Consider the following 26,368-nt stretch of genomic DNA (forward strand, 5'->3'; position numbering starts at 1 on the left):
TTATAGCTCAAGTGCAAAGTCAAAATCCTCCTTAGATAATCCCCTTACCGAAGAACTTGTCCCCTTACAGGCACTTAAAGGCACTGTTTCACACCACACTTCTTTAAAAATACATAATGCATTTCTCTCAATAATACAAACTATCAGCTCTCAGGGAAGCTACCATATAATGTATTCTTCCCCCAAATTATGCACTTAGAATACAATATTAAATTAAAAAGCTCAAATGAATTAATGCAATGTTGCACTGAATTGACTCTTGCGCCCTCTACCGGCCAAACATTATTTCAAGCGAACCCCATAGAGTTATATCCCTTGGAGTGCTCTTTATGAATATCCTATGCACAACTTGTGATTGAAACAAGTTCGGCAAACACCAACAACACTACATGCAAAGTTTTTGATGTACAAAGCAATTGTTTACATTCCATATATGGCAAGTGTTCTCTGTTTGGAAGCTGTTCTCCTCAAAGTTTCAATTATCAATTTCAGGCAAGTTGTAAGGGATAATAAGTCTTTTATTGCATCAATAGGAAGCTAAAGTGAGTGCATATGTCCAAAAATATATAGTATAGGCCAAAATATTGCTGAAAATATGTGCAATTGTGCCTTTAAGTGTAAAGTAACTATCTTCGTGAGATAATCCTCTTACTCAAGACCTTGTCCCCCCTCTGCCCAGTGCCCTCCACCTTACCCTACCCCCCAGAGTCCTCCCTCTAACTAACACTCAGGAACACAAGGACCACCCCCTCCAGCAAGGTTTACCCAGAGTTCAACTGTTCAGGAAGTGAGAATGAGCCAAGCAATCCCACACAATGATCCAATCGAATGATGAAACCCAATCAACTGGATCACCACTGAGATTCCATTATCTTCCCAAGATAACAAGATTGCCTTGTTTCTCTTTCTCCGTCTTTATGATCTGTGATTAATTCAGGGATCGTGAAGGTCCTGCATGTTAAAGAGAGTTTTATGTGAAGCGTTTATTTAGGCTGAATGAGATGGTCTGACAATGGCTGCAAGAATTCTTCAGTGGAAGTGAGCACATGAGCAGGCAGTGGATGAAGTCAGTGATTTATCCAGAACAATCCGGAGGCTAATATTGTCAGCAAATGTCTGCAGCAAATGTCATGAAAAGTCCCAGATTGGAATTAAAGCTTTCCCAATTCCGTGCCATTGTTAAAACTATTGCTTCTGCTTTGAAGGGATATCTCATCTCTAACTGAAAACAGAACCAATCTAAAGGTAGAAGCTCAGTTTGACATTATTGCGTAAACTGCAATGTTAAAATTTAATGTTGAATTCAAGGGGGAGTTTCATTTAGAATTAAGAAGATAACTCCTTTGATTGAGTTCATGTGATTTGCCAGCAATATTGTAGAAACCTTCTTCTGGTTCAACGTCATTTACAACATTACTGCAGTTGTATTATGGTATGTCCGCTCAATGTTGGAGGAAATGGAGTCCTACTGGATTCAGACATTTATCCCAACCCCATGAGCTCAGGTATGGCGTTGACAAATCTAGAAACTAAGTTGAGGGGGGAACTGGGATTCAAACCCAGTATCAGGTTTCAGGTATGTTCGACAAACGCACCCGCAAAGATCTGGGTTAGAATATTGATCTTCAGTAGCCCATGCTTGTCGTAAGAGGCGACTAACGGGATTGGGTGGTCAGGCTCCCGGACTTGGTTGACACATGTCATCGGTTCCCAATTGCGTAGATCGATGCTCATGCTGTTGATCACTGGATTGTCTGGTCCAGACTCGATTATTTACAGACTGCCATCATATAGCTGGACTATTGCTGAGTGTGGCGTGAAACTAAACTCACTCACTCACTTGACAAACGCAGTTCTACAGGCCAAACTGAGGTGACCTTGCTTATAGTCTGTCTCACAGTCCCTGAACTACATGATTTTCCCTACTGTCTTGCCTTCCCTGCAATGTTAAAGCTCTGAATGAAGCAAGTGTAGATTTCTCCAGGTTCTGAATATCCCAACTCACTGGGGCTCCTTTTCAATTTAAATGTTACTATCAAAATTATATATATTCAGAGACTAAGCATTAGTCTAACCTAGATTACCAGGCCACCCTTGACCCCCAAAGCCAATAATTGGTTTTAAGGTAATTCTCATGATATCACACCTTCATCAGTAAGTGAGTGAATTTAGTTTTTCGCAATAATTCAGCAATATCATGGCGGGAGACACCAGAAATGGGCTTCACACATTGTACCCATGTGTGGAATTGAACCTGGTGTTTGATGTGACGAGTGAACACTTTAACCACAAGGCTACCCCATCTTCCCCCCTTGATAACAGACGATGGTTCCTCTGTCAACCATGTAGAAACAGGAACTGTCTGACCTCGATGCTGACATTATCAATTATATCATATGTATACCGAAATATGCAGCTGGCATGTGTTGGGAATTATTCCGATGTTCACAGAGACCACTCATAAATATTAATAACATGAGATGACAGAGCCTGTGGGATGATATCAACCATCAGCAGCCATTACCTGGCTGCTGTGTTTTTAAAAGTCATGCTTGATGTACCCTCACACAATTACAGATGCTACCGAAACTAGGTAAATTAAAATCAACATGGCACCACATTTGCTGTACATGGACGACTGCCTTTCTCGAATGCTATCATAACAGTAAAATAGTTGTTGTAAATTAAATGCTATTTTTTTTTATAATGTTCAAATTGTAATGTTTAATTGAGCATGCCGAACTACAACAGTATCAAGGAGCCTGGAGTGAGTTTTGTTTTACGCTGCTTTTAACAATATTCCAGCAATATCACAGCAGGGGACACCAGAAATGGGCTTCACACATTGTACCCATGTGGGAAATTGAACCTGGGTCTTCGGTGTGATGAGCAAACGCTTTAACCACTAGGCTACCCGACCGCCCCAAGAGCCTGGAATGGGATTAATCTAAACCAGACAACCCAGTGGTTGATAGTGTGAGCATCCTTTTAAATAATTACGGTAAAAACCCATACGTGATCACTCACTTTGAAACTGTATGATCCTAGAATGTCGTCGCCACAAGGATGCTACTGGACCTATTTCAGTCATCACCATAAAAAGACAATCTTGATGACTGACCTACTTAAAAGGTCATGGTCATGGTCAAGGTCAACTTTTCAGATTAAAAGTAAATGCTTGAATGCCAATGAGCTTACTAAAACAACAAGGTCGGTGTTTTGAAAGTAGTGGTTAAACCTTTGTCCATGTCTCAGTGTTCAACTAAATTGGGAACAATATTTAGCAGTTTTATAGGAGAGAAGGTTGAAAAAAACAATGTCGATGGACAAGGAGCATATGACATCAGTGCTTGAACACTTCATCTTCAACTTTAGTTAATGTTAGGACCACAAGGAGGCAGGACAGGGCAACAAGCTAACTCATAACATTTGACATATTTGGGATTAAACTTTCTCCATAAAGTACAGATTATAATACTTGTATAGTTTTACCTTTATGATGGTTGAGACCTGTCTGGGTTTGAGCCCACACTTTCAGATAACAGTACCTAATCGCCAGCACACAAAGCTGTGATGTAGACTACTGGGTGTCAGGCTTCCAGCTTTGTGGGTCACTGACTTTGTGTGCTTGCGATTAGATGCCTAACTCTGAGAGAGTGTGTTGGATTCCACGCACGCACGCACGCACGCACGTACGCGACGCACACACACACACACCACCTTGATCAAGTACTAGAATCTGTACTTTCTAAATAGCACTGTGTATTCTTTGTTTGTTTGTTGTTTAACATTGCACTCATCAATATTCCAGCTATGTGGCAGCTTTCTGTAAGGAATCAAGTCGGGACCAGACAATCCTGTGATCAACAGCATGAGCATCTATCTACACAATTGGGATACGATGACATGCATCTACCAAGCCAGCGAGCCTGACCAGATACCTTTAGGTGCCTCTTATGACAAACATGGGTTGCTGAAGACCAATTCTAACCCGGATCTTCACAGGTTGCATTGTGTATTCACTCAAAGTCATGTTTCCAACCTACCTAGAGATAAATCCCTGGGTGTTACGATCACATCTGTCTTGCCATTCTGTAGTGAGATAGGAAACGGTCTGTGTATGGCGTTGGAAAGGTCCCCTGTCTGGAAGATATCAGGACTGGCGGTCCCAGTGGAGGAGGCAGAGGCGCCATCACCACCATTGTGGTGCAGTCCAGGGCGTCCTTGTTCCTCAAAGTCGGCTATCAACTGCAGGGCAACAGTAAAGAGTCAGTAGGTAATTGTGAAAGCACAGTCTGTGATCCTGTCAAATAAACCAACCATCAAATCTAGAAAATGCTGACTGTGTCTGAAAATGGAAGGATGTGGATGAACAAATTCTTGATTACAGAGAGAGTGACTTTTCGGTGTAAGTTCTAACACTGTTATCAAGTAACCATTGCTTATACTGTAATAAAGAAGTTGTTCATCCATATATTGTTATACTTCCTTACTGCTCCAACTTCTAGATGCCTCGCGAAGAAGCTGTGTCTGAAAATGTTTGATCTTGTCTTAACTGGTCTGCACTTGTCTGAACTTACAACAGCATCATGGTCATCAGCAAAGTCTAACGGGAAAAGAAGTCGACTCATCTGTTACCTGAAATATCGAGATATGGCTCCCTTCTACCTCGGCATTCATAACCTTACCACCAGTCCTTGGATCCAAGTATGATGTTGCTTGTCAGATTAGCTATGTCCATTTGTTACAGAAAGACAGGGAGGTCCTGAATCAATCTTATTCCTGCCACTCCTTGGTCCTGGAGATGATGCAGCTCGTACAAATCATAAGTTGATATGTCCATTCATTACAGGAGATTTACACACAAGATGTCCTGGATGTGTTTTTGTTGCCTGTTTCATCCACACCATATATCTACATGATGTATTGTAGAGTACAGATCATACATCACTGTAACTGTTCTGGTATGTTACATCTACTGACGTTAGTCCACAACAACATGGACGGGGATGAGGATAGAGATATACACTGCAAGCTTGATGGGGATCTGAGGGATAGCATGATATCTGCAGTAAACTATGGTTGTAACAAACCATTAATTTAATGAATGTTATATTTGGGATTACGCTTTCTAAGTAAAGTAAAGATTCAAGTACTTTGTTGAGTTGATTCCCATTTGGGATTCGAACCCATACCCTCAGTCAGGCACCTAATCACCATCACACAAAGTCAGACTCTGAGGGTGTGGGTTCGAATCCCAGATGAGCCATGACCCAACAAAACTACTAGAATCTGTACTTTACTAAGACAGTGTGATCCCAAATAGAACATATGCTACATTTGACCACTTTCTAAATACACAGCAATTGGAAAGAACCAAAAATTCAGTTTGTTATGTCTGTCAGAATCCACTTGCACAAAGTAATCTTAGCGCTAAGACTATCGTAAGCCTGTGTGAAAGATGGGAGTTAAGACTGTTGTGGAGGTAAGTTCATTTTGTGCAAGTAGACCGAGGGCCCTTATTCTCAAAACGTTCGTAGCCCTAAGAATTCTTAACTTTGATCGTTGCCAATGTGTTAAGAATGGGCTTAAGAAGTTCGTAGGGCTACGAACGTTTTGAGAATAGCTAGCCTGGTGTATAAATGTGTTTGTTATAAACATACTTTGTTGTGTTGCAATGGCTTAGATCACAACGGTGACACCAGATATTATAAAATACAAGGAATTTCTGTTATTGAATAGCTGGACGTAATAAGAAATATCAACACACTACATTACAATGGTTGTTTTAGGGATGAATTTAGCAACGAGCTCCTAAATGGTAGCAGTCTCACACAATGGTTACCTTCTAACATGTGAGAGTTTCTTGTTACAGATCGTTTATACACTTATTGCCAGTACCTGCTCCCTGTCGTCCACCACATCATTCAGCTGGTCATCGGGGTCAAGGATACCTCCTCCACTGATGGCCTTGACATTGTGGACTGACACCCAGTGGTTGTTGCTCTGCAAGGAGAAATGGTTGGTCATCATCATCATCATCATCATGGTCATCATCATCATCATCATCATCATCATCAATATAAATGTCAATACAGTCAGAGACTGAAATTAACCAAGCAAGTGATAACATACGATGCGCTCCCAAATATTGGAACCTTTACCATCATCATCATCAATATAAATGTTAATACAGTCAGAGACTGAAATTAACCAAGCAAGTGATAACATACAACTATGCCCTCCCAAATTTATCATCATCATTATCATCAATTACTTGCAACATGGCGTCTGGATATCTTGAAAATCAAATAATCTGAATACACAAGTGAAATCTTCTGCAAAAATCAAGTAAATTTTACTTTAACATGTCAAAAAAATGAGTTTAAGTTTTTAAAATATTGACAAAAACCAACAGCAACTGTTTCAAATATCAATCATGAGTTCAATCACGCTGCCATGTCAATCAGGTCAGATGTGTCAGTCAATATAAATCAATGCAGTGTGAAGGCAGTAGGACAAATAGCATCTATTATTAACAACAGAGATTGGCATATTTGACTTCAGAGACAGAAAACTAGAGGAACTACTGGCTCATTGATCCGAGGTCACAGACTCCTAAATAATGTAGCTCACCTTCACTCATTTTGAAAATGGTCAGTGTGTGAAAACGACTATTTCTGCTTCTAACACTTAAAGAGGTATTCATTTATCAATGAATTTGTGACTGCCACACTTACATGCCATACTTAATCATAACATCATTTCAGATGAAAGAGCTTAAGAGGTCTGGGGACTAGCATATAATTATGCTATTTATCTCTTTCATATTGAATTGACACAAGTCTGTGGATCCAGTTCAGAATGAAACTATTCCCATCCCCAACTATAATAGACGTCTATTTCCTACATAATGATTGATTGATCAGCCAGATGAGGAAGTGTAGATTTCATGTGGATAACTCTCCAGACATAAAGGTTATCTACAACACAATAACAACTATACATGGGTTCATGCCTTCATGTCTGATAGGTGATTATTGGAGAAGATATTTTCTTAACCTCAGCACAGCATATGATAAAACCCACCTAATCATGATATTTAATCATTTCTTATCAGACAAAACATTATGATCAAGTTTCATAAGTAATGATAATAATAATCCTCATTATGATCACCATAATTACAATATTAATGCCTTCTGACTTCTAACCGGGGGACAACCCGTGAAGATCTGGGTTAGAACTTATCTTCAGTAACCCATGCTTGTCGTAAGAGGCGACTAACGAGTTGGGTGGTCAGGCTCACTGACATGGTTGACACATGTCATCGGTTCCCAATTGCGCAGATCGATGCTCATGCTGTTGATCATTGGATTGTCTGGTCCAGACTGGATTATTCACAGACCGACGCCATATAGCTGGAATATTGCTGAGTATGGTGCTAAACAACAAACAAACCAATCTAACCTGGACAGGTGCTCAGGAGAACTTGACAATATCATTACCCCAGACAATGAAACACTTCATTCTCAACTCCCTGGGGGAGTATACAACACAAACTGACTGTGAGGTATTATTGCTGGGTGAACAGGGGCATATTCACACAAAGTTACATAGCTGAGGTGATACCATATGTAACATGTGCTTCAGTTATCAACTGATATTCTGGCCGATAGTCCGGCAAACTCGAAGAAAAGCCTTCAGCAAGAACATCAACACTCTGACCACCCAATTCTCATTATCTTTATTCTTACAATTGGCGAGTGGTACAGTTCAACTTATATAAACTGTAGGTGTCTGCAAACCACAATCTCCATTAGTATCAAACATAACAAACTTTCATCTAGAATGTCAAGCCAAATGCCATCAGGCAAAAATTATTAAGGTCTAAAAGTTTTTAGTCTTAATTTTCTTAAATTAGGTAAATTTTAATCAATATTTGATGTTAAAAGAGGCCACCAAGGCAGATCCCTATGGTCAGACATTTCTGATCATGTCATGTGCACTGACCACAAGGCACAAAGCATCACCTTAATACCAATTATCCCTTACCCCCCAAGGCATCACATCAGCCCCAACTGTCAAAGGTCATTCAAAGTTGATGACACAAGAGACTTAAGCCTACTGCATAAATAACTATCAGTGGATTGAAATCAATTATCGAGTGCATCAAACCGTCTCTCGGTATTGATCAAGGAAACACCGTCTGTTAAGTTACTTTGGATGTAACCCAGCTGATAATTGAACAGTTAATATCACGATGATTCCATCGTCATGTAGTTCAATTGTTATTTCAGCAATTAATGTCATCATCAATTACTTTGGAATATTACCATCGCCACAACTAGTCTTACCAGACGTTGGTTATTAAATTATGATACAGTTAAGCGATCAGGTAACTATTTGACGTTTCAGTTGCCAAGCAAATTGGGAGTGGATTCGCTTAAATATGGCTCTGAGGATTATTCCAGTTATATCACGGCATGTCGGCTTGTTGTCGGAAGAAGTCACACATGTGTCAGACGTTCACAACTTCGGGTGAAACCCGTAAGCAAGGGTATGGTGCTGTTAAACCTAGAAACATGGGCTTACAAAGCAGGGTTTGAACCCATGTTCATATGCATCTTGCATTCCCAAGGGAAGTATTAGTCTTCAAAGTTACATCATCTTCGATGACTTGGTCACCTTTGTTTTATTTTCTTTGTTTATTTGCTTTTCAATACTGCAATTAGCAATCGTATCCCCATTGTGCATATTGATGCTCATGATGTTGATCACTGGAATGTCTGGTCCAGACTGGATTATTGACAGACATCTGCCATATAGCTGGAATATTGCTGAGTGCGGCATTAAACAACAAACCAACCGAATCGTTCTCCAAAACACAAATGAAACTACGGCATGTTTTGGTGGAGTGACATAAGGATATTTACTTACACTTACATGGTCAGATCATTTAGTGAATCATGCTATAGAACAACTCAGTCCAACCAGATTATGATTGATATACAGAGAAAAAGCAAATGTTGATTAATAATGAAATAGTGTAAAGAACTTGAGCATAAAATCATCAATGTCATGACTGAACTTAATGCACTGTTCTGTCACATATGGAATACGAGCGTGCAGCCACACTGCAGTACACAAGGTCACGATGACATGCGCACAGCAAATAGACACACGAGATAATGACAGTAATTGGTGTAATTAGCTCTGGCGAGTATGTCATCACTGCTGCATGCTATCTTACATTATGTATTACAGTACAGTGGTGACAGGGTGGGCAGGTGCTTGTAGCAAGGCTGTATGTCATCACTGCTGCATGCTATCTTACATTATGTATTACAGTACAGTGGTTACAGGGTGGGAAGGTGCTTGTTGTAAGGCTGTATGTCATCACTGCTGCATGCTATCTTACATTAATGTAATACAGTACAGTGGTTACAGGGTGGGCAGGTGCTTGTTGTAAGGCTGTATGTCATCACTGCTGCATGCTATCTTACATTATGTATTACAGTACAGTGGTTACAGGGTGGGCAGGTGCTTGTAGCAAGGCTATATGTCATCACTGCTGTATGCTATCTTACATTATGTATTACAGTACAGTGGTTACAGGGTGGGCAGGTGCTTGTAGCAAGACTGTATGTCATCACTGCTGTATGCTATCTTACATCATATGTATTACAGTACAGTGGTTACAGGGTGGGCAGGTGCTTGTAGCAAGACTGTATGTCATCACTGCTGTATGCTATCTTACATTATGTATTACAGTACAGTGGCTACAGGGTGGGCAGGTGCTTGTTGTAAGGCTGTATGTCATCACTGCTGCATGCTATCTTACATTAATGTAATACAGTACAGTGGTTACAGGGTGGGCAGGTGCTTGTTGTAAGGCTGTATGTCATCACTGCTGCATGCTATCTTACATTATGTATTACAGTACAGTGGTTACAGGGTGGGCAGGTGCTTGTAGCAAGGCTATATGTCATCACTGCTGTATGCTATCTTACATTATGTATTACAGTACAGTGGTTACAGGGTGGGCAGGTGCTTGTAGCAAGACTGTATGTCATCACTGCTGTATGCTATCTTACATCATATGTATTACAGTACAGTGGTTACAGGGTGGGCAGGTGCTTGTAGCAAGACTGTATGTCATCACTGCTGTATGCTATCTTACATTATGTATTACAGTACAGTGGCTACAGGGTGGGCAGGTGCTTGTTGTAAGGCTGTATGTCATCACTGCTGTATGCTATCTTACATTATGTATTACAGTACAGTGGTTACAGGGTGGGCAGGTGCTTGTTGTAAGGCTGTATGTCATCACTGCTGTATGCTATCTTACATTATGTATCACAGTACAGTGGTTACAGGGTGGGCAGGTGCTTGTTGTAAGGCTGTATGTCATCACTGCTGTATGCTATCTTACATTATGTATTACAGTACAGTGGCTACAGGGTGGGCAGGTGCTTGTTGTAAGGCTGTATGTCATCACTGCTGCATGCTATCTTACATCATATGTATTACAGTACAGTGGTTACAGGGTGGGCAGGTGCTTGTAGCAAGACTGTATGTCATCACTGCTGCATGCTATCTTACATCATATGTATAACAGTACAGTGGTTACAGGGTGGGCAGGTGCTTGTTGTAAGGCTGTATGTCATCACTGCTGCATGCTATCTTACATCATATGTATTACAGTACAGTGGTTACAGGGTGGGCAGGTGCTTGTTTTAAGGCTGTATGTCATCACTGCTGCATGCTATCTTACATCATATGTATTACAGTACAGTGGTTACAGGGTGGGCAGGTGCTTGTTGTAAGGCTGTATGTCACCACTGCTGCATGCTATCTTACATCATATGTATTACAGTACGGTGGTGACAGGGTGGGCAGGTGCTTGTTGTAAGGCTGTATGTCATCACTGCTGCATGCTATCTTACATCATATGTATTACAGTACAGTGGTTACAGGGTGGGCAGGTGCTTGTTGTAAGGCTGTATGTCATCACTGCTGCATGCTATCTTACATCATATGTATTACAGTACAGTGGTTACAGGGTGGGCAGGTGCTTGTTGTAAGGCTGTATGTCATCACTGCTGCATGCTATCTTACATCATATGTATTACAGTACAGTGGTTACAGGGTGGGCAGGTGCTTGTTGTAAGGCTGTATGTCATCACTGCTGCATGCTATCTTACATCATATGTATTACAGTACAGTGGTTACAGGGTGGGCAGGTGCTTGTTGTAAGGCTGTATGTCATCACTGCTGCATGCTATCTTACATCATATGTATTACAGTACGGTGGTTACAGGGTGGGAAGGTGCTTGTTGTAAGGCTGTATGTCATCACTGCTGCATGCTATCTTACATTATGTATTACAGTACAGTGGTTACAGGATGGGCAGGTGCTTGTTGTAAGGCTGTATGTCATCACTGCTGCATGCTATCTTACATCATATGTATTACAGTACGGTGGTTACAGGGTGGGAAGGTGCTTGTTGTAAGGCTGTATGTCATCACTGCTGCATGCTATCTTACATTTTGTATTACAGTATGGTGGTTACAGGGTGGGCAGGTGCTTGTTGTAAGGCTGTATGTCATCACTTCTGTATGCTATCTTACATCATATGTATTACAGTACAGCGGTTACAGGGTGGGCAGGTGCTTGTAAGGCTGTATGTCATCACTGCTGCATGTTATCTTACATCATATGTATTACAGTACAGTGGTTACAGGGTGGGCAGGTGCTTGTTGTAAGGCTGTATGTCATCACTGCTGCATGCTATCTTACATCATATGTATTACAGTACGGTGGTTACAGGGTGGGAAGGTGCTTGTTGTAAGACTGTATTTCATCACTGCTGTATGCTATCTTACATCATATGTATTACAGTACAGTGGTTACAGGGTGGGCAGGTGCTTGTTGTAAGGCTGTATGTCATCACTGCTGCATGCTATCTTACATTATGTATTACACTACAGTGGTTACAGGGTGGGAAGGTGCTTGTAGCAAGACTGTATGTCATCACTGCTGCATGTTATCTTACATTATGTATTACAGTACAGTGGTTACAGGGTGGACAGGTGCTTGTAGCAAGACTGTATGTCATCACTGCTGTATGCTATCTTACATTATGTATTACAGTACAGTGGTGACAGGTGCTTGTTGTAAGGCTGTATGTCATCACTGCTGCATGCTATCTTACATCATATGTATTACAGTACGGTGGTTACAGGGTGGGAAGGTGCTTGTTGTAAGGCTGTATGTCATCACTGCTGCATGCTATCTTACATTATGTATTACAGTACAGTGGTTACAGGGTGGGAAGGTGCTTGTAGCAAGACTGTATGTCATCACTGCTGCATGCTATCTTACATTATGTATTACAGTACAGTGGTTACAGGGTGGACAGGTGCTTGTAGCAAGACTGTATGTCATCACCGCTGTATGCTATCTTACATTATGTATTACAGTACAGTGGTGACAGGTCGGGCAGTTGCTTGTTGTAAGGCTATATGTCATCACTGCTGTATGCTGTCTTAGATGAATGCATTACAGTACAGTGGTTACAGGGTGGGCAGGTGCTTGTAGCAAGGATGGTGGTTTGTAAGGGGCAGGATGGGACTTGCAGAGGACAGTATATATGTTTGATGATTTGATGTAGTGTGTGGGATTCAGGTTGCAGGTGCAGGATGGGTTGTATGGTTGTAGAAAGGGTTGTAAGGATCAGGATTGAGTGCAGGTTGCAGGATTCAGGTTGCAGGTGCAGGATGGGTTGTATGGTTGTAGAGAGGGTTGTAAGCATCAGGATAAGGTGTAGGTTGCAGGTGCAGGGTGGCTTGTATGGTTGTAGAGAGGGTTGTTGGGGTCAGGGTCGAACAAGGGTGCTAAATGGGTTGTATTTGTCTGACGGATCATCATCCAATGTCAGGAAGACTCTTCATTCATCTGAATGGTAAGTTTGACAGTATCATGTTTCAACACCATTCCACACGACAGCATCTCTGCTGATGGCAGCCTGGGATGTCAGTCAGGTACAAACCTATGACTAATACATGTCGTGTTCATGTCAGACTGGAGTGTTTCAACCACACTGGCAACACACACTGCGGATCAGATGATGCAGCAGAGATTGGATGGAGTAATGCATTGGCGAAACACCCTGGATCCCTGAAATCTCTTGATAAGTGATACCTTGTAATACATGGCAATATTTTTATATTTCAGTTAAGTTAAGTTTCAGTTAATATCACGGCGGGGGACACAAGAATGGGCTTAACAGATTGTACCGTACCCATGTTGGTTCGAGTTCATAAACTTTTGCCTGAAGATCAGGGTTCGATTCCCTACATGGCTACAATGTGTGAAGCCCATTCTGGTGTCCCCTGCTGTGATATTGCTGGAATATTGCTAAAAGCGGGCATAAAACCCAACTCACTCACTCATAAAATCTGATCATTGATCTCTTAGTTATAGCTGACAATGGTGACAACCTAGACATTGACATAACTCCCTACTGACATTGCAGTCACTGTTTTAGACACAAGTCTGACATTTCAAATGAGTGGGTGAGTTTAGTTTTACATTGCACTCAGCAATATTCTAGTTATATTGCAGTGGTCTGTAAGTAAACGAGTCTGGGACAGACAATCCAGTGATCCACAGCATGAGCATCGATCTTGGCAATTGGGATACGATAACATGTGTCAACCAAGTCAGCGAGCCTGACCATCCGATCCCGTTAGTCGCTTCTTACCACAAACATGGGTTACTGAAGACCAATTCTAACCCGGATTTTCACGGGTCCTGACATTTCAAAAGAGTCTTTGTGAAAATCTGTTCAGTCTTGTCTTGTAAATTTCATAATACACCCTACAATCTACTAAAGTGATGCTAAGAGACATGCGTGGTCTGGTAGTCTTAACTGTTTTGGGCACAGACAGTTAATGGCTGTATATATCAGCAATAAAATCTAATATTGGGTTGGCAGATAACATCCCAGTCTGTCTCACCATACTATTTCCCTTTTGCCAATCCTTACTGTACTGACAAGTTAAGAAATTTCCCATCTCACTTTGGCTCTTTTTCAATTGACATGGAGGTGTTTGGTTCTATCTAGGATGAAATGTAGTTCCAGAAGTATTATTTCTGAGTTAGCTTATGTGTATTTACAAGAAGAAAAAAATCCAAATCCGATGAACAATCCTTAATTTCCAAGCGTCGAGGCAATCTAGACCTGTAAAACAAGAGGCCGCCTCCGTGGTGTAGTGGTTAGAGCATCCGCGGAAGGTCGCGGGTTCGATCCCCGACCGAGTCATACCAAAAGACGTTAAAATATGGTCCCTGCCTGGCGCTCGGCATTAATGGGTACAACAAGGACTGGTGGGCTTCACACATTGTACCCATGAGGGGACTCAACCCAATGAAAGGACTAGAATCAGTAACTTTACTGAGAAAGTGAAGTCACTTATATAACATGTGTTATTGTAACATCCTAGCCACAACAAATTTATTTCAATTCTGCGTCCCTGAATACTATATTGCAAGGAGCTACAATAATATCGCCTGCATTTTATATACACAATCTATGTAAGCCATCCTCGAACAATGGAATATTCATCAGATGTCCTCCGGCATTCAGCTCACGCTGATGTGCTATCTACAATACACACAGGATATTGATTTGATATGTACATGGTATATACCACCTAGTCTAGCCTTCAGCTAACACAGTGTCGTCAATATCACAGCCAATAGGATGTCAATGGTGAAATATACCACTAAGAAACAGTCTATTGGCACTTCACAGACTGGCTGAAATTGATTGAAATAGACCTTAGTTTTGTGGGTGACAGGTCATATATACTGAGGGAAAAAAATAAGGGATCACATGAAAGCACAAATATTCCCTTAATTTTTTCCAGGTTTCTTCACAAGCTATGAGATACAAAGCTTGTGAAGAAATCTGGAACAAAATAAGGGAACACTTGTGCTTTCGTGTGTTCCCTTATTTTTTTCCCTCAGTATATTACAGACATGGTCGGTGGTTATCATGCACAATTATTCAGAAAATAATTCCTCTCCCCTAACAAGGTTACTGCTTGTGATATTCTTGGAAGTCTCTCCCTTCTTTGTACATATTATTGTGGCCCTATCCGAAAAGACAAAACACAATAGGATTTTGTATTTTATTATACAGTGTCCATGTTTACATGACCAATAGGTTTATGATAATGTATGACTACCAAGACTAGGGGCGGTGGGTTGCCTAGCGGGTAAAGCATTAGTTCATCACGGCGAAGACCCGGGTTTGATTCCCCACAAGGGTACAATGCGTGAAGCCCATTTCTGGTGTCCCCTGCCGTGATATTGCTGGAATATTGCTGGAATATTGCTAAAAGCGACGTAAAGCTAAACTCACTAAGTCACCCTACCACAACTAATGCTTAGTCCCTGAACATATAGAATTTTGATTAAACAAATAATTCCATTCAAACTGAAAACGAGCCCCAGTGAGAACCTGGGGAAATCTAGAGTGGCTTCATTAACGGCAAAATGAGTTGAGGAGAAAGGAAAATAATTTGATTCAGGGAATGCAAGATAGATTAGACCCTCAGTGACCCTCAAAGCTGGTATATTTAGGGTGACACTCTCTGATTCCCTGTGAACAACTCATCCCTAAAATAAATGGGTGTAACAGTATATTGTTTGATTGAAATTGATTGCTAATAGCCACGTAACTATAAACACCGTAATGGATGAATTACATATATTCCGGAGAAAAATGTCACCCAATATAATAAATATCACTCAATAAATACTTTGTCATTTCATTTTACTTCCTACCCAAGTGTTCATTTCAAAAATAGGCTGTCGGGACTTATACATATTAAATTCTTCTGGGCACAAAAATAAAAATCACCCACAGGGCTAACTCAATCACTAATTCATGAATTAAATTTTTTTTTTGCATCTTCCGGTATCGTTTCATCAATCTTTGTCAAAATAAGAAGTAAACACACTTTAGGAAATGGAATGCATTCATCATTCATCATACTGCCAGAAGTCTTCAGTTAACATTCTTTGCCAACAGGTTCAACGAAACGTTCTGCATGAATTAAATTATGTAATGCGGTGCATGTTTTGATTAAGACTGAGATATGAAAGTTTGTTTATTTCCATTATACAATAGTACTACATGAATACAATATGATTAATACAATACATGGCTGATTAGCTTATCTAATTAGGCTGAAACCTTTCATTTTACTGTCTTGTATCCCTGTCACGGAGCTATTGTTCTCACAGTCCCTAACCACATTATTTTCCCCACTGAAACGTGATACTAGGCATTAGTCTGCTTGTCATAGCATTGGATAAATGAAGGTGTCGGGGTGGTCAGGCTTGCTGACTCGGTTCACACATGTGATCGTATCTCAGCTGCATAGATCGATGCTCATGCTGTTGATCACTGGATTGTCTTGTCCAGACTCGATTATTTACAGACCACTGCTATATAGCTGAAGTATTGCTGAGTGCAGCGTTTAACACAAATATAAAAATCATTCTAGACTTGAGTAGCACCCCTATTGAGTTTATTCTCCAGGGTCAGGGAAACTGATGTCCACCATACGTGATATATCCTCATGAAGAATGAACTAAAATATCTCCTCTTCCCAAGTATCCTTCATAGCAATATACGCCACACGCAATCCAAGCCTGCACCAAAACCGTTAGTCTATCGTACAGACCCTTAAACAAGTATACCCAATGCAGCTGATGCAAGTCTAGAAGATGTGGACAGTCTAAATTACCACAGTTTCTGAAAATGAAGAAAGTCCCGGGCTCCTTGCTATCACATTTAATGAACATAATAAGTATGTTCACTTCAGAGACTGTGTGTTAGTCTACAAACTGTATAACAGGTGTATTTCAAGAAATCAAAACAACTCTACAATGGAAACAAGGCTCTATTTCACATAAGAAATCAGCATCAGAAAAAATGTGTAATATAACATTTCATGGAAGATATAATGCTCTAATTTATTCATCCGTAACACATCAATATTTAGTATTAATCTGGTTTTTCACATACACTAAGCCCCAGTATAGAACTAGAAGGTTAGATTTCCTGAATCATAATGTAACCATGGTTACAAAGAATTAAATAATCCAGCACTATGACTGGAATATATCTATTTAATGAAACCAAACCCATTCTATAATATAAAATATGAGATCGAACAAACACTATTCAATAATGAAACTGATTAAAAAAGAAAATTGTAATATATAACAAAAGATTTCATGGACTTCTGAAATAAACATATTTGACAGAAAAAATGTTTCATAAATTTAATTATACAACATAGTGAAAAGGAGAGCAGAGGTTTTCTTCATTTTTAGAAACTTTCTTGGATACATAGACCCGTGAAGGTCCGAGTTAGAATATTGATCTTCAGTAACTCATGCTTGTCGTAAGAGGTGACTAACAGGATTGGGTGGTCAGGCTCGCTGGCTTGGTTGACACATGTCATCGGTTCCCAGTTGCGTAGATCAATGCTCATGCTGTTGATCACTGGATTGTCTGGTCCAGACTCGATTACTTACAGACCACCGCCATATAGCTGGAATATTGCTGAATGCGGCGTAAAACTAAACTCACTCACTCACTCTTGGATACATATGTTTTAGGCACAGTATGACAGATTAACTATATGTAAGTCTTAAGGATTACCCGGATGATCAACCCACTGACGCTGTAAAGTGTTCAGTCATGAAGTCGTGATGTCCTGATTTCAGCATGACATTCCACTTTCAATATATCCCTAGCAACAGATGGAGGAGCTTATCACTCCATGTAGCTGCAACATTGATGTGTCTATCGATCCTGATACTCAAATACCACATCAAGGCTTAATGTTCATTCTCTAGTGTACAGCATTTGGATTGAGATCTTGGACAGTGTTCACACACAATGCAAGCATCCTACCTACGTTTAACACACAGTCAATGTAAATATATACCAATCCCTAAGTATGAGTGAGTGAGTGAGTTTGATTTTACGCCGCTTTTAGCAATATTCCAGCAATATCACGGCGGGGGACACCAGAAATGGGCTTCACACATTTTGGCCATGTGGGGAATCGAACCCGGGTCTTCGGCGTGACGAGCAAACGCTTTAACCACTAGGCTAACTCACCGCCCCACCTAAGTATGAAAGACTATCTCTTTTACTGGTCCTCTTACCTGCAGAATCACCCATGCATAGCTATACTGCAGGTAATAATTATCCTAAATATTAACTGGGATTTATTCAATTCCCTTCTAGCCATTTTGATTAATATTTGACGCAATCTGAGGCTAATTTTGAGCTTCTGGGAGACCAAAGTAAATCTCTGTACAACTAACATCCAACACCATTTTTGATAATTTTTCATCATCGATTGCAAAGCACTAGGTGTCCTCTAAATCCGACTTATCACCTACCCCTATGGCAACATATCAACTCGGTTGACCAAGGTCATTCAAAGGTAATGATACTTGAGATTTCAGTTACGAGCATAAATAACTATGAGTGGATTAAAATCAATTATCGGAGACCATCAAACCCTCTCTCAGTATTGATCAAATGAACATTGTCTGTTACGTTTCCTACGATGTAACACAAGGCTGATAATTGAACAGTTAATATCACGACAACTTCCTTCGTCCTATAGCTCAATTGTTATGTTGGCAATTCTAGGCCCTCATAAAATTATTTTCGAATATTACCAGTACCTTAAATAGAATTAGCTGATGCTGGATATTGAATTGTGACACAGAGAAGTATTGCAGTTAGCTGGTCAATGTTTCAGATGTTGGCCTCTCATATCATTAGAAATGAGCTAGTGTACTGACTGAAACTACCGTAGTCTGTCTCACACTCGATGAACACCATTCATTTCCTACAAATATGTCAACAAGAACGTTTCACAGACTGCATGTTTCATAATGAACACACACAAAACTGTAAGACTCGTGAAGATCCTTGTAAGAATTGGTCTTCAGTAACCCATGCCTGTTGTAAGAGATAACTAACGGGATCGGGTGGTCAGGCTCGCTGACTTGGTTGACCACATGGCATCGTATCCCAATTGCGTTAATCTATGCTCATGCTGTTGATCACTGGATTATCTTGTCCAGACTCGATTATTTACAGACTGACGCCATATAGCTGGAATATTGCTGAGTGTGACGTTAAACAATAACCAAACCAAACCTGTAAACAACACAAAATTGCAGCATAAATTCCATAAAAACATAAACAACAAAAAACCATGGAGACATTTGCAATGAATGTACTGTACGAGTCACTCACAACACGACCCTCTCTGTCACATTCAGGAAGGAATGTCCCATCAATCATTGCTGTGTGAAGACACGTGTCTAGGTAATCAGATCGCTTGTCGGACTGTACACTTACAGAATCTCGCCTTACAATGCTGTTATAAAACACTTTCATCAACAGTGACAGACACAAGTGTGGAATCTTACTAAATATTACCAGAAGTCTCAATAGATGGTAAATAACAACTGTGCTCTTGTACTGACATGCTGCAAGATGTGCAGAAAGGTGATTGTTTTTTGTCTATGGTGAGTGAGTGAGTGACTGAGTGTGGCTTTTAAGCCACTTTCAGCAATGGATACTGAGAAATTGTAATCCCAAATATAAGATATGTTACACTTTCAGCAATATCATGGCAGGGGACAGGAGAACTGAGAGTCACACCCAAGTTTTCAGCAAGAGGGTGGTGGAGTAGCCTGATTTAGAGTGTTCGCCTGTTACAACGAAGACCTGGGTTTGTTTCCCCACATGGGTACAATATGTGAAGCCCATTTCTGGTGTCCCCCGCCGTGATATTGCTGGAATATTGCTAGAACAGCATAAAACTGGGTAAGCAATGATCATTTTATCAACTACTGCTGATAACGTCAGTGGAGTTAATTCACCTCTCTTACTGGGGAGTCAGTGAGTGAGTATGGTTTTACACCGCTTTTAGCAATGGTCCAGCAATATCACGGCGAGGGACACCAGAAATGGGCTTCACACATTATACCCATGTGAGGAATCGAAAAGGTCTTCAGCGTGACGAACAAACACTTTAAACACTAGACTACCCCAACCCCCTCCTCTCTCACTGATTAAGGTTTAATGGATCATCATCGTCAGCATGGTCAGACACACTAATCTTCATTCAACTTTCGTCTCCACATCAAAGACCAGCTGCTAATTCAATCCTCCTCTTCATCAATCAACTCTACCCTTTGGCTAAATCCTAACTCTTGCCTACAGGAGAGAACTTGTTAAACCTTCACAACTTGCCCAAAGATTTACTGTAATTACCCTATTGAAGAATACAGATACAAATACCAAATTGCTCTAAAAGTGGAATACAATACACAAATCTTGAAGTTAAGGATTAAACTGGGTAAATGTTTCATATTTATTCAGCTCACAAGTTATGAAAATATATTCTTTTGAATTTTCTACAAAGAATTTAGTTGAGTTTCAAATTCCTTCCCTTTCATGTATTTTAACAAGATACAAGATATCTATTGTGCAAACATTCCATCTAGAAACAGTGACAATATTCTATAAACTACATAAACAAGAGACGTAATAAGTCAGAGTAACAATACATTTACTGATATAAATATTTATAACGACCTAGCATTATCTTCAGATCTTTTAAATTGTGTGAATATAACTGAAAAATATTCCAGTTTTCTATAATCATGATACAAAAAGTATATCCTCCACAAAACAATAAAATCAAAACCTTCACTTTTTAAAATGAGCCAAACTTAAAAATACCAAATATGGTTAAACGACTGAATATTTGAAACACTATTTTTGGCATGACTACAGCCCCCAGATGGATCTATACTTGCACAAGTCTGTAAGGTAATAATTAATAGTTAATTTCTTAAAAATACAAATAAAATTAACACTTTGTCCTTCTAACTGACTGCCATCTCTCCACTTGTCTAGTCTTGCCTCTTTAAAGGATAGAATTACTATACACCCATGTTCTTAGCACTCCATCACTAAATGGCTGAAACAAGGCTGATGCGATATAAAATTTTAACTAATTCACTCTTAACGTAAAATACAGACTTGAAGCAAGGCTACAGATGGACCACGCCTGTCCAGGACAAGGCTGGCCCTGCCAGGAGCATGTGTCGGCCTTAATCAAGCCAGCTGACCCCTGACCAGGAAGCGCCATGACCATGGCATATGTCATGTTTCTTCATGAAGGGCTGAGAGGACATAATTGATGTTAACAGTCACGCTTGGTGATGCCTGCTGTGTAGCTTTGTGTCTGCATGGAAGATTGATTGATGTGTGCATGCTTCACAGGAACGTCTTCACAGGAACATGCACAGGGGCCTCAAGGTCAGGATGAGTAATACGTTGGTGGTAGACGTGAGCTATTTAATTAACTTTGTCAAATACGCAATGGTTGAAACATCAGTTACATTACAAATAAGGTTCAAATATTTTAAAGTTAGGCCAGACCAATTTTATTTCTTGTTTTACAGATTTTTATCCTCAGAAAACCTTAAGGCAGGAGGGAAAAAATCACCAGTCAAAGTATTATTCCTTTTAAATACTACTAGTATTTTACTTTTGGCAATTTATGAAGTGTATGTGGGGCAAAAAACAATCTAAAAAAAAATTCGTGTAAGGTTACATTTTTGGCCAATATAAACAAAAGCATTTTATTTTTTGAGTGGGGAAACATATCTATCCTCTGATCAGAAGTATGACATATATCAATCCTCCAATCAGAAGTATGACATATATCAATCCTCCAATCTGAAGTATGATATATAACAATCCTTCGATCAGAAGTATGATATATATCAATCCTCCGATCAGAAGTATGATATATATCAATCCTCCGATCAGAAGTATGATATATATCAATCTTCCGATCAGAAGTATGACATATATCAATCTTCCGATCTGAGGTATGACATATATCAATCCTCCGATCTGAGGTATGATATATATCAATCCTCCGATCAGAAGTATGACATATATCAATCCTCCGATCAGAAGTATGACATATAACAATCCATCGATCTGAAGTATGATATATATCAATCATCTTATCTGAAGTATGACATATATCAATCCTCCGATCTGAAGTATGACATATATCAATCCTCCGATCTGAGGTATGATATATATCAATCCTCCGATCAGAAGTATGACATATATCAATCCTCCGATCAGAAGTATGATATATATCAATCCTCCGATCTGAAGTATGACATATATCAATCCTCCGATCTGAAGTATGACATATATCAATCCTCCGATCTGAGGTATGACATATATCAATCCTCCGATCAGAAGTATGACATATATCAATCCTCCGATCAGAAGTATGACATATATCAATCCTCCGATCTGAAGTATGACATATATCAATCCTCCGATCTGAGGTATGACATATATCAATCCTCCGATCAGAAGTATGACATATATCAATCCTCCGATCAGAAGTATGACATATAACAATCCATCGATATGAAGTATGACATATATCAATCCTCCGATCTGAGGTATGACATATATCAATCCTCCGATCAGAAGTATGACATATATCAATCCTCCGATCAGAAGTATGACATATATCAATCCTCCGATCTGAAGTATGACATATATCAATCCTCCGATCTGAGGTATGACATATATCAATCCTCCGATCAGAAGTATGACATATATCAATCCTCCGATCAGAAGTATGACATATAACAATCCATCGATATGAAGTATGACAAATATCAATCCTCTGATCTGAAATATGATATATATCAATCTAGCAAATAGTTTTCAACTACTTTTCACACATGTACTTACAGAATCCAGACTTGAAAAGAGCAACAGGCCCCGGTGAAAGGACTGTGACTTGCAATTTGATCACATAGGAAATTAATCACTTAAAACGACAACACAAAGCCCCTATTCAGGGTGATCAAGGTAATGGTAGGGTGTATCTTGTTTCTACCCTCTCTCACATTACAAACTTTAGCATGTTACAATGGCTGTTAGACTGTATAACAGTCACCCTCGAGAATTAAATTCATCGAAAATCGAATCTGACACCATAGTTTCGATAACCACTATCATTTCGATTCGGTATTTGAATATCTATTACAATTATTTCCCACACAGCCAGAACGTAATTTTGACTCCAACTCAAGCAGTTTCGAGCACTGAAATAAGGCGAAACATGATTGGTTAATGCCAGGCTAATTATCCAATGAGAATTGTTGTTGGTAGACATCTTCAAGTTGACGATGGATTTCACACTAAAAAAGCCGACTTGGAGAGTTAAATGAAATCTGATGTTTTTACTTGTCTGAAGAATCGAACAAAAAATGATCGTATCGAGGGTCCAATATCGAAAATTGAATCGAGGTCTGGGTGAATTGTTGCAGCCCTACTCGAGAATAACTCCAATAAAACACCTATTCAAGTCGGGAATTATTTGGCAAGTTATATATTGGCCCCAGCTTGTTCTAGGGGCCATCTGAATTTGTTTTATAGATAAATATATATCTTTTATATTTTCAAATATGATAACTATATTTCTGTAAATTGTTGTAAACCAAGGGTTGTTTACTCATGTATATGGTACATGTCAACACTGTCATTGTTTGACTATTTTTAAAAGTTTGACATGATTGTTTGACATTGTCCTGACAGCTGATGGTTTAATACATCATCAGTGTTCACAAAAAAGTGCTAGGAAAATACAATGGCACATGCTGACTTTATAAAAATGTGTAAATAGAACAATATAAGAGCAATAAGGATTTGTCATTACAGAAAATTAATAGTGAACATAAAAAGCTTTATTATCAGAAATACATATGCTTTGAATATTAAACATAAAATGTTCTGAGTGAGTGAGTGAGTGGTTAACAACATTGGGCATTGTTGGAGCATCAATCAACACAGATAGTTGTGAAAAGATAATTATTTTATTTTTCAGGATCTTCAGAGCTGCGTTACTGTTGGTATGGTTATATCATAGATAATCTTAGAGCAATTTCACCTCCAACAACCAAATTAATATCTCACAGGACCTATCTTTAATGTCTAGAAACTTTCATCAGTTCATCCTAATCTCTGCTGAGTCGCTGGAAGTCACATTTTGATATGTTTAATGGAGTCACAAGGTCTGGGGGTCAAAGGTTGGCCATCTGTTGTTGTGACAACAGACCTGATTAAATGAAGCTCCGTGACTTTTTAAGGGGATTGGGGGCACAGTGGGTCAGGTCAGCGGCACTTGGACTCCACTGCAGTGTCAATAATCTGGGGCTCAATATGTCCCCAGTTGCCCTATAAGTTGTTGACAGTTAATCTGTGTCTTCCTAAGTGAAATTTTCAATGTACCCCCAGAGAGTGAGTGAGTTGGGTTTTATGCTACCTTTAACAATATTCTAGCAATATAATTGGAGGGATACCAGAAATGAGTGAGTGAGTGAGTTTAGTTTTACACCGCACTCAGCAATATTCCAGCTATATGGCGGCGGTCTGTAAATAATCGAGTCTGGACCAGACAATCCAGTGATCAACAGCATGAGCATTGATCTGCGCAATTGGGAACCGATGACATGTGTCAACCAAGTCAGTGAGCCTGACCACCCGATCCCGTTAGTGATCATATGCAGAAGCACCATATTTAATCTAACATACCAAGTCTAAAATGATTAATTGTCAGTATGACATGCACAAACATTATATGCTTATCATATGCCCTACACAATCCTTACAAAGATCAAGAATGTTTACAAGATTTTATGTAAGAATCAAGATGTATTTAAAAATACGACATACACTCTGAAGCTCATGAGGAAACGAATAATTCTTTTTAAATTTTTAAAAAACATCTTAAATATTTAGTCACAATATCGCACGATATAGTCAAAAAGACATATTTTTGCATTATGACATCTACTGGATTTTTTTATTCAAAGTTGCTTGTTTTTTCTCATTGGTTTGAACATATGTTATTGTCCAAAAGACAACGGGATTTGGCACAAGCGACCCACTTATAGTGGCCTTCTCCCTAAATACAGTTGAATATGTTATTACATAATGGGGATGTACAATTTACAGTGGAAGCTTGACATTGTGGAAACATATACAGTGTTGATATATACACAGTGTTCATTACAGAAATCGTTTAGGTTCGGGTCACTGAATAAGATAGTGTGCAGTGGTCCTCCAAATTTATCAATATCTGAGAATAATGATTTCCTGAAGTCATCACATCAAGGACATATGCAGTGTTGATACATACATACAGTGTTTTACAGGTTAAATACAGTGTGCTGGAAAGTGAAAAATCTGCATCTCATACATGTATTTGCAAGTATTATACAGTTTATCATTTATATATAGATAGAACTTCAGTCATCCCTCGCAATAACGCTCTATGCGATACCACGGATTCGGTTAAACCGCGGGATAATCCGTGGCTCCCATAAATACGTTGCCCAGTGATCACACATACGCGTCATTGAACATAGCACATCAACAAATCCGCTGTTGAGCTCTGGTTAATCACATTGTAAACTAGTGAAATTCAGTGCGGATTGCAATCAACGGTGTTTATCGTACATATCCATGGTTTTTCAGATGCTTAAAACATGCAGGTTTTCTTTCAATAATAATAGATGAACAGCGAAACATCGTAATAACTTTATCATACAATGTTTGCGGTGATGCAACATACCGTGTAATTGTGCGGATAAACACCGCCATCCGAGAATGTATGATGTCAGAAAACACATTTTATTGGATTAAATTCAATCCCATTTTCATTCATTAAAACTGTTTACAATAACAACGGAGAAACCGTGAGTGAAATGGCATTACCTCATTCCATACAATGTCCACTTACCACTTTCGTGAGGGTCGGTTTTTTCGCGCCTACAGCGATAGCACCAATTTCACAGTTTTCTCAGTAATCACAAACAGATTACAGCCTTGTCATCCATTGACCCCAAGACCCGCGTAATTGACTCATTGAAGTCATATTTGACAATTAATTGCCAACATTTTGTTTTTACAATCAAAGTGGCACGTACCGCGGGAAGTCAGCGGTGACTTGTCAAACTGTCTCCTACGTAAAATGTATCCAGCCAGGTAACCCAAAGTGCTTAGCAATGCTAAGTATTATGTTAAATATTTTGTTAAAAAAATGCATTATACTTATACGATAGCAATATATAAGATCTCTGTTAGAATAACTGCTTGACAAATAAATTATTCTGATAATGGAATAGA

General features: G+C 39.4%; 1 protein-coding gene across 1 annotated transcript in view; it reads right to left on the bottom strand.

Annotated features, from left to right (window-relative positions):
* The window catches only part of LOC124273617 (partitioning defective 3 homolog), a 111,580-nt gene that overhangs the window by 50,032 nt on the left and 35,180 nt on the right, over window positions 1–26,368 (bottom strand). Inside the window, 2 exon segments of the mRNA XM_046708901.1 lie at window positions 4,047–4,248; window positions 5,902–6,006. Coding sequence (XP_046564857.1) covers window positions 4,047–4,248; window positions 5,902–6,006 — 307 coding nt within the window.

This window comes from Haliotis rubra, unplaced genomic scaffold (assembly GCF_003918875.1).
Source record: "Haliotis rubra isolate DU_JTF1 unplaced genomic scaffold, ASM391887v1 Scf182, whole genome shotgun sequence".
NCBI classification, from domain to species: domain Eukaryota; kingdom Metazoa; phylum Mollusca; class Gastropoda; order Lepetellida; family Haliotidae; genus Haliotis; species Haliotis rubra.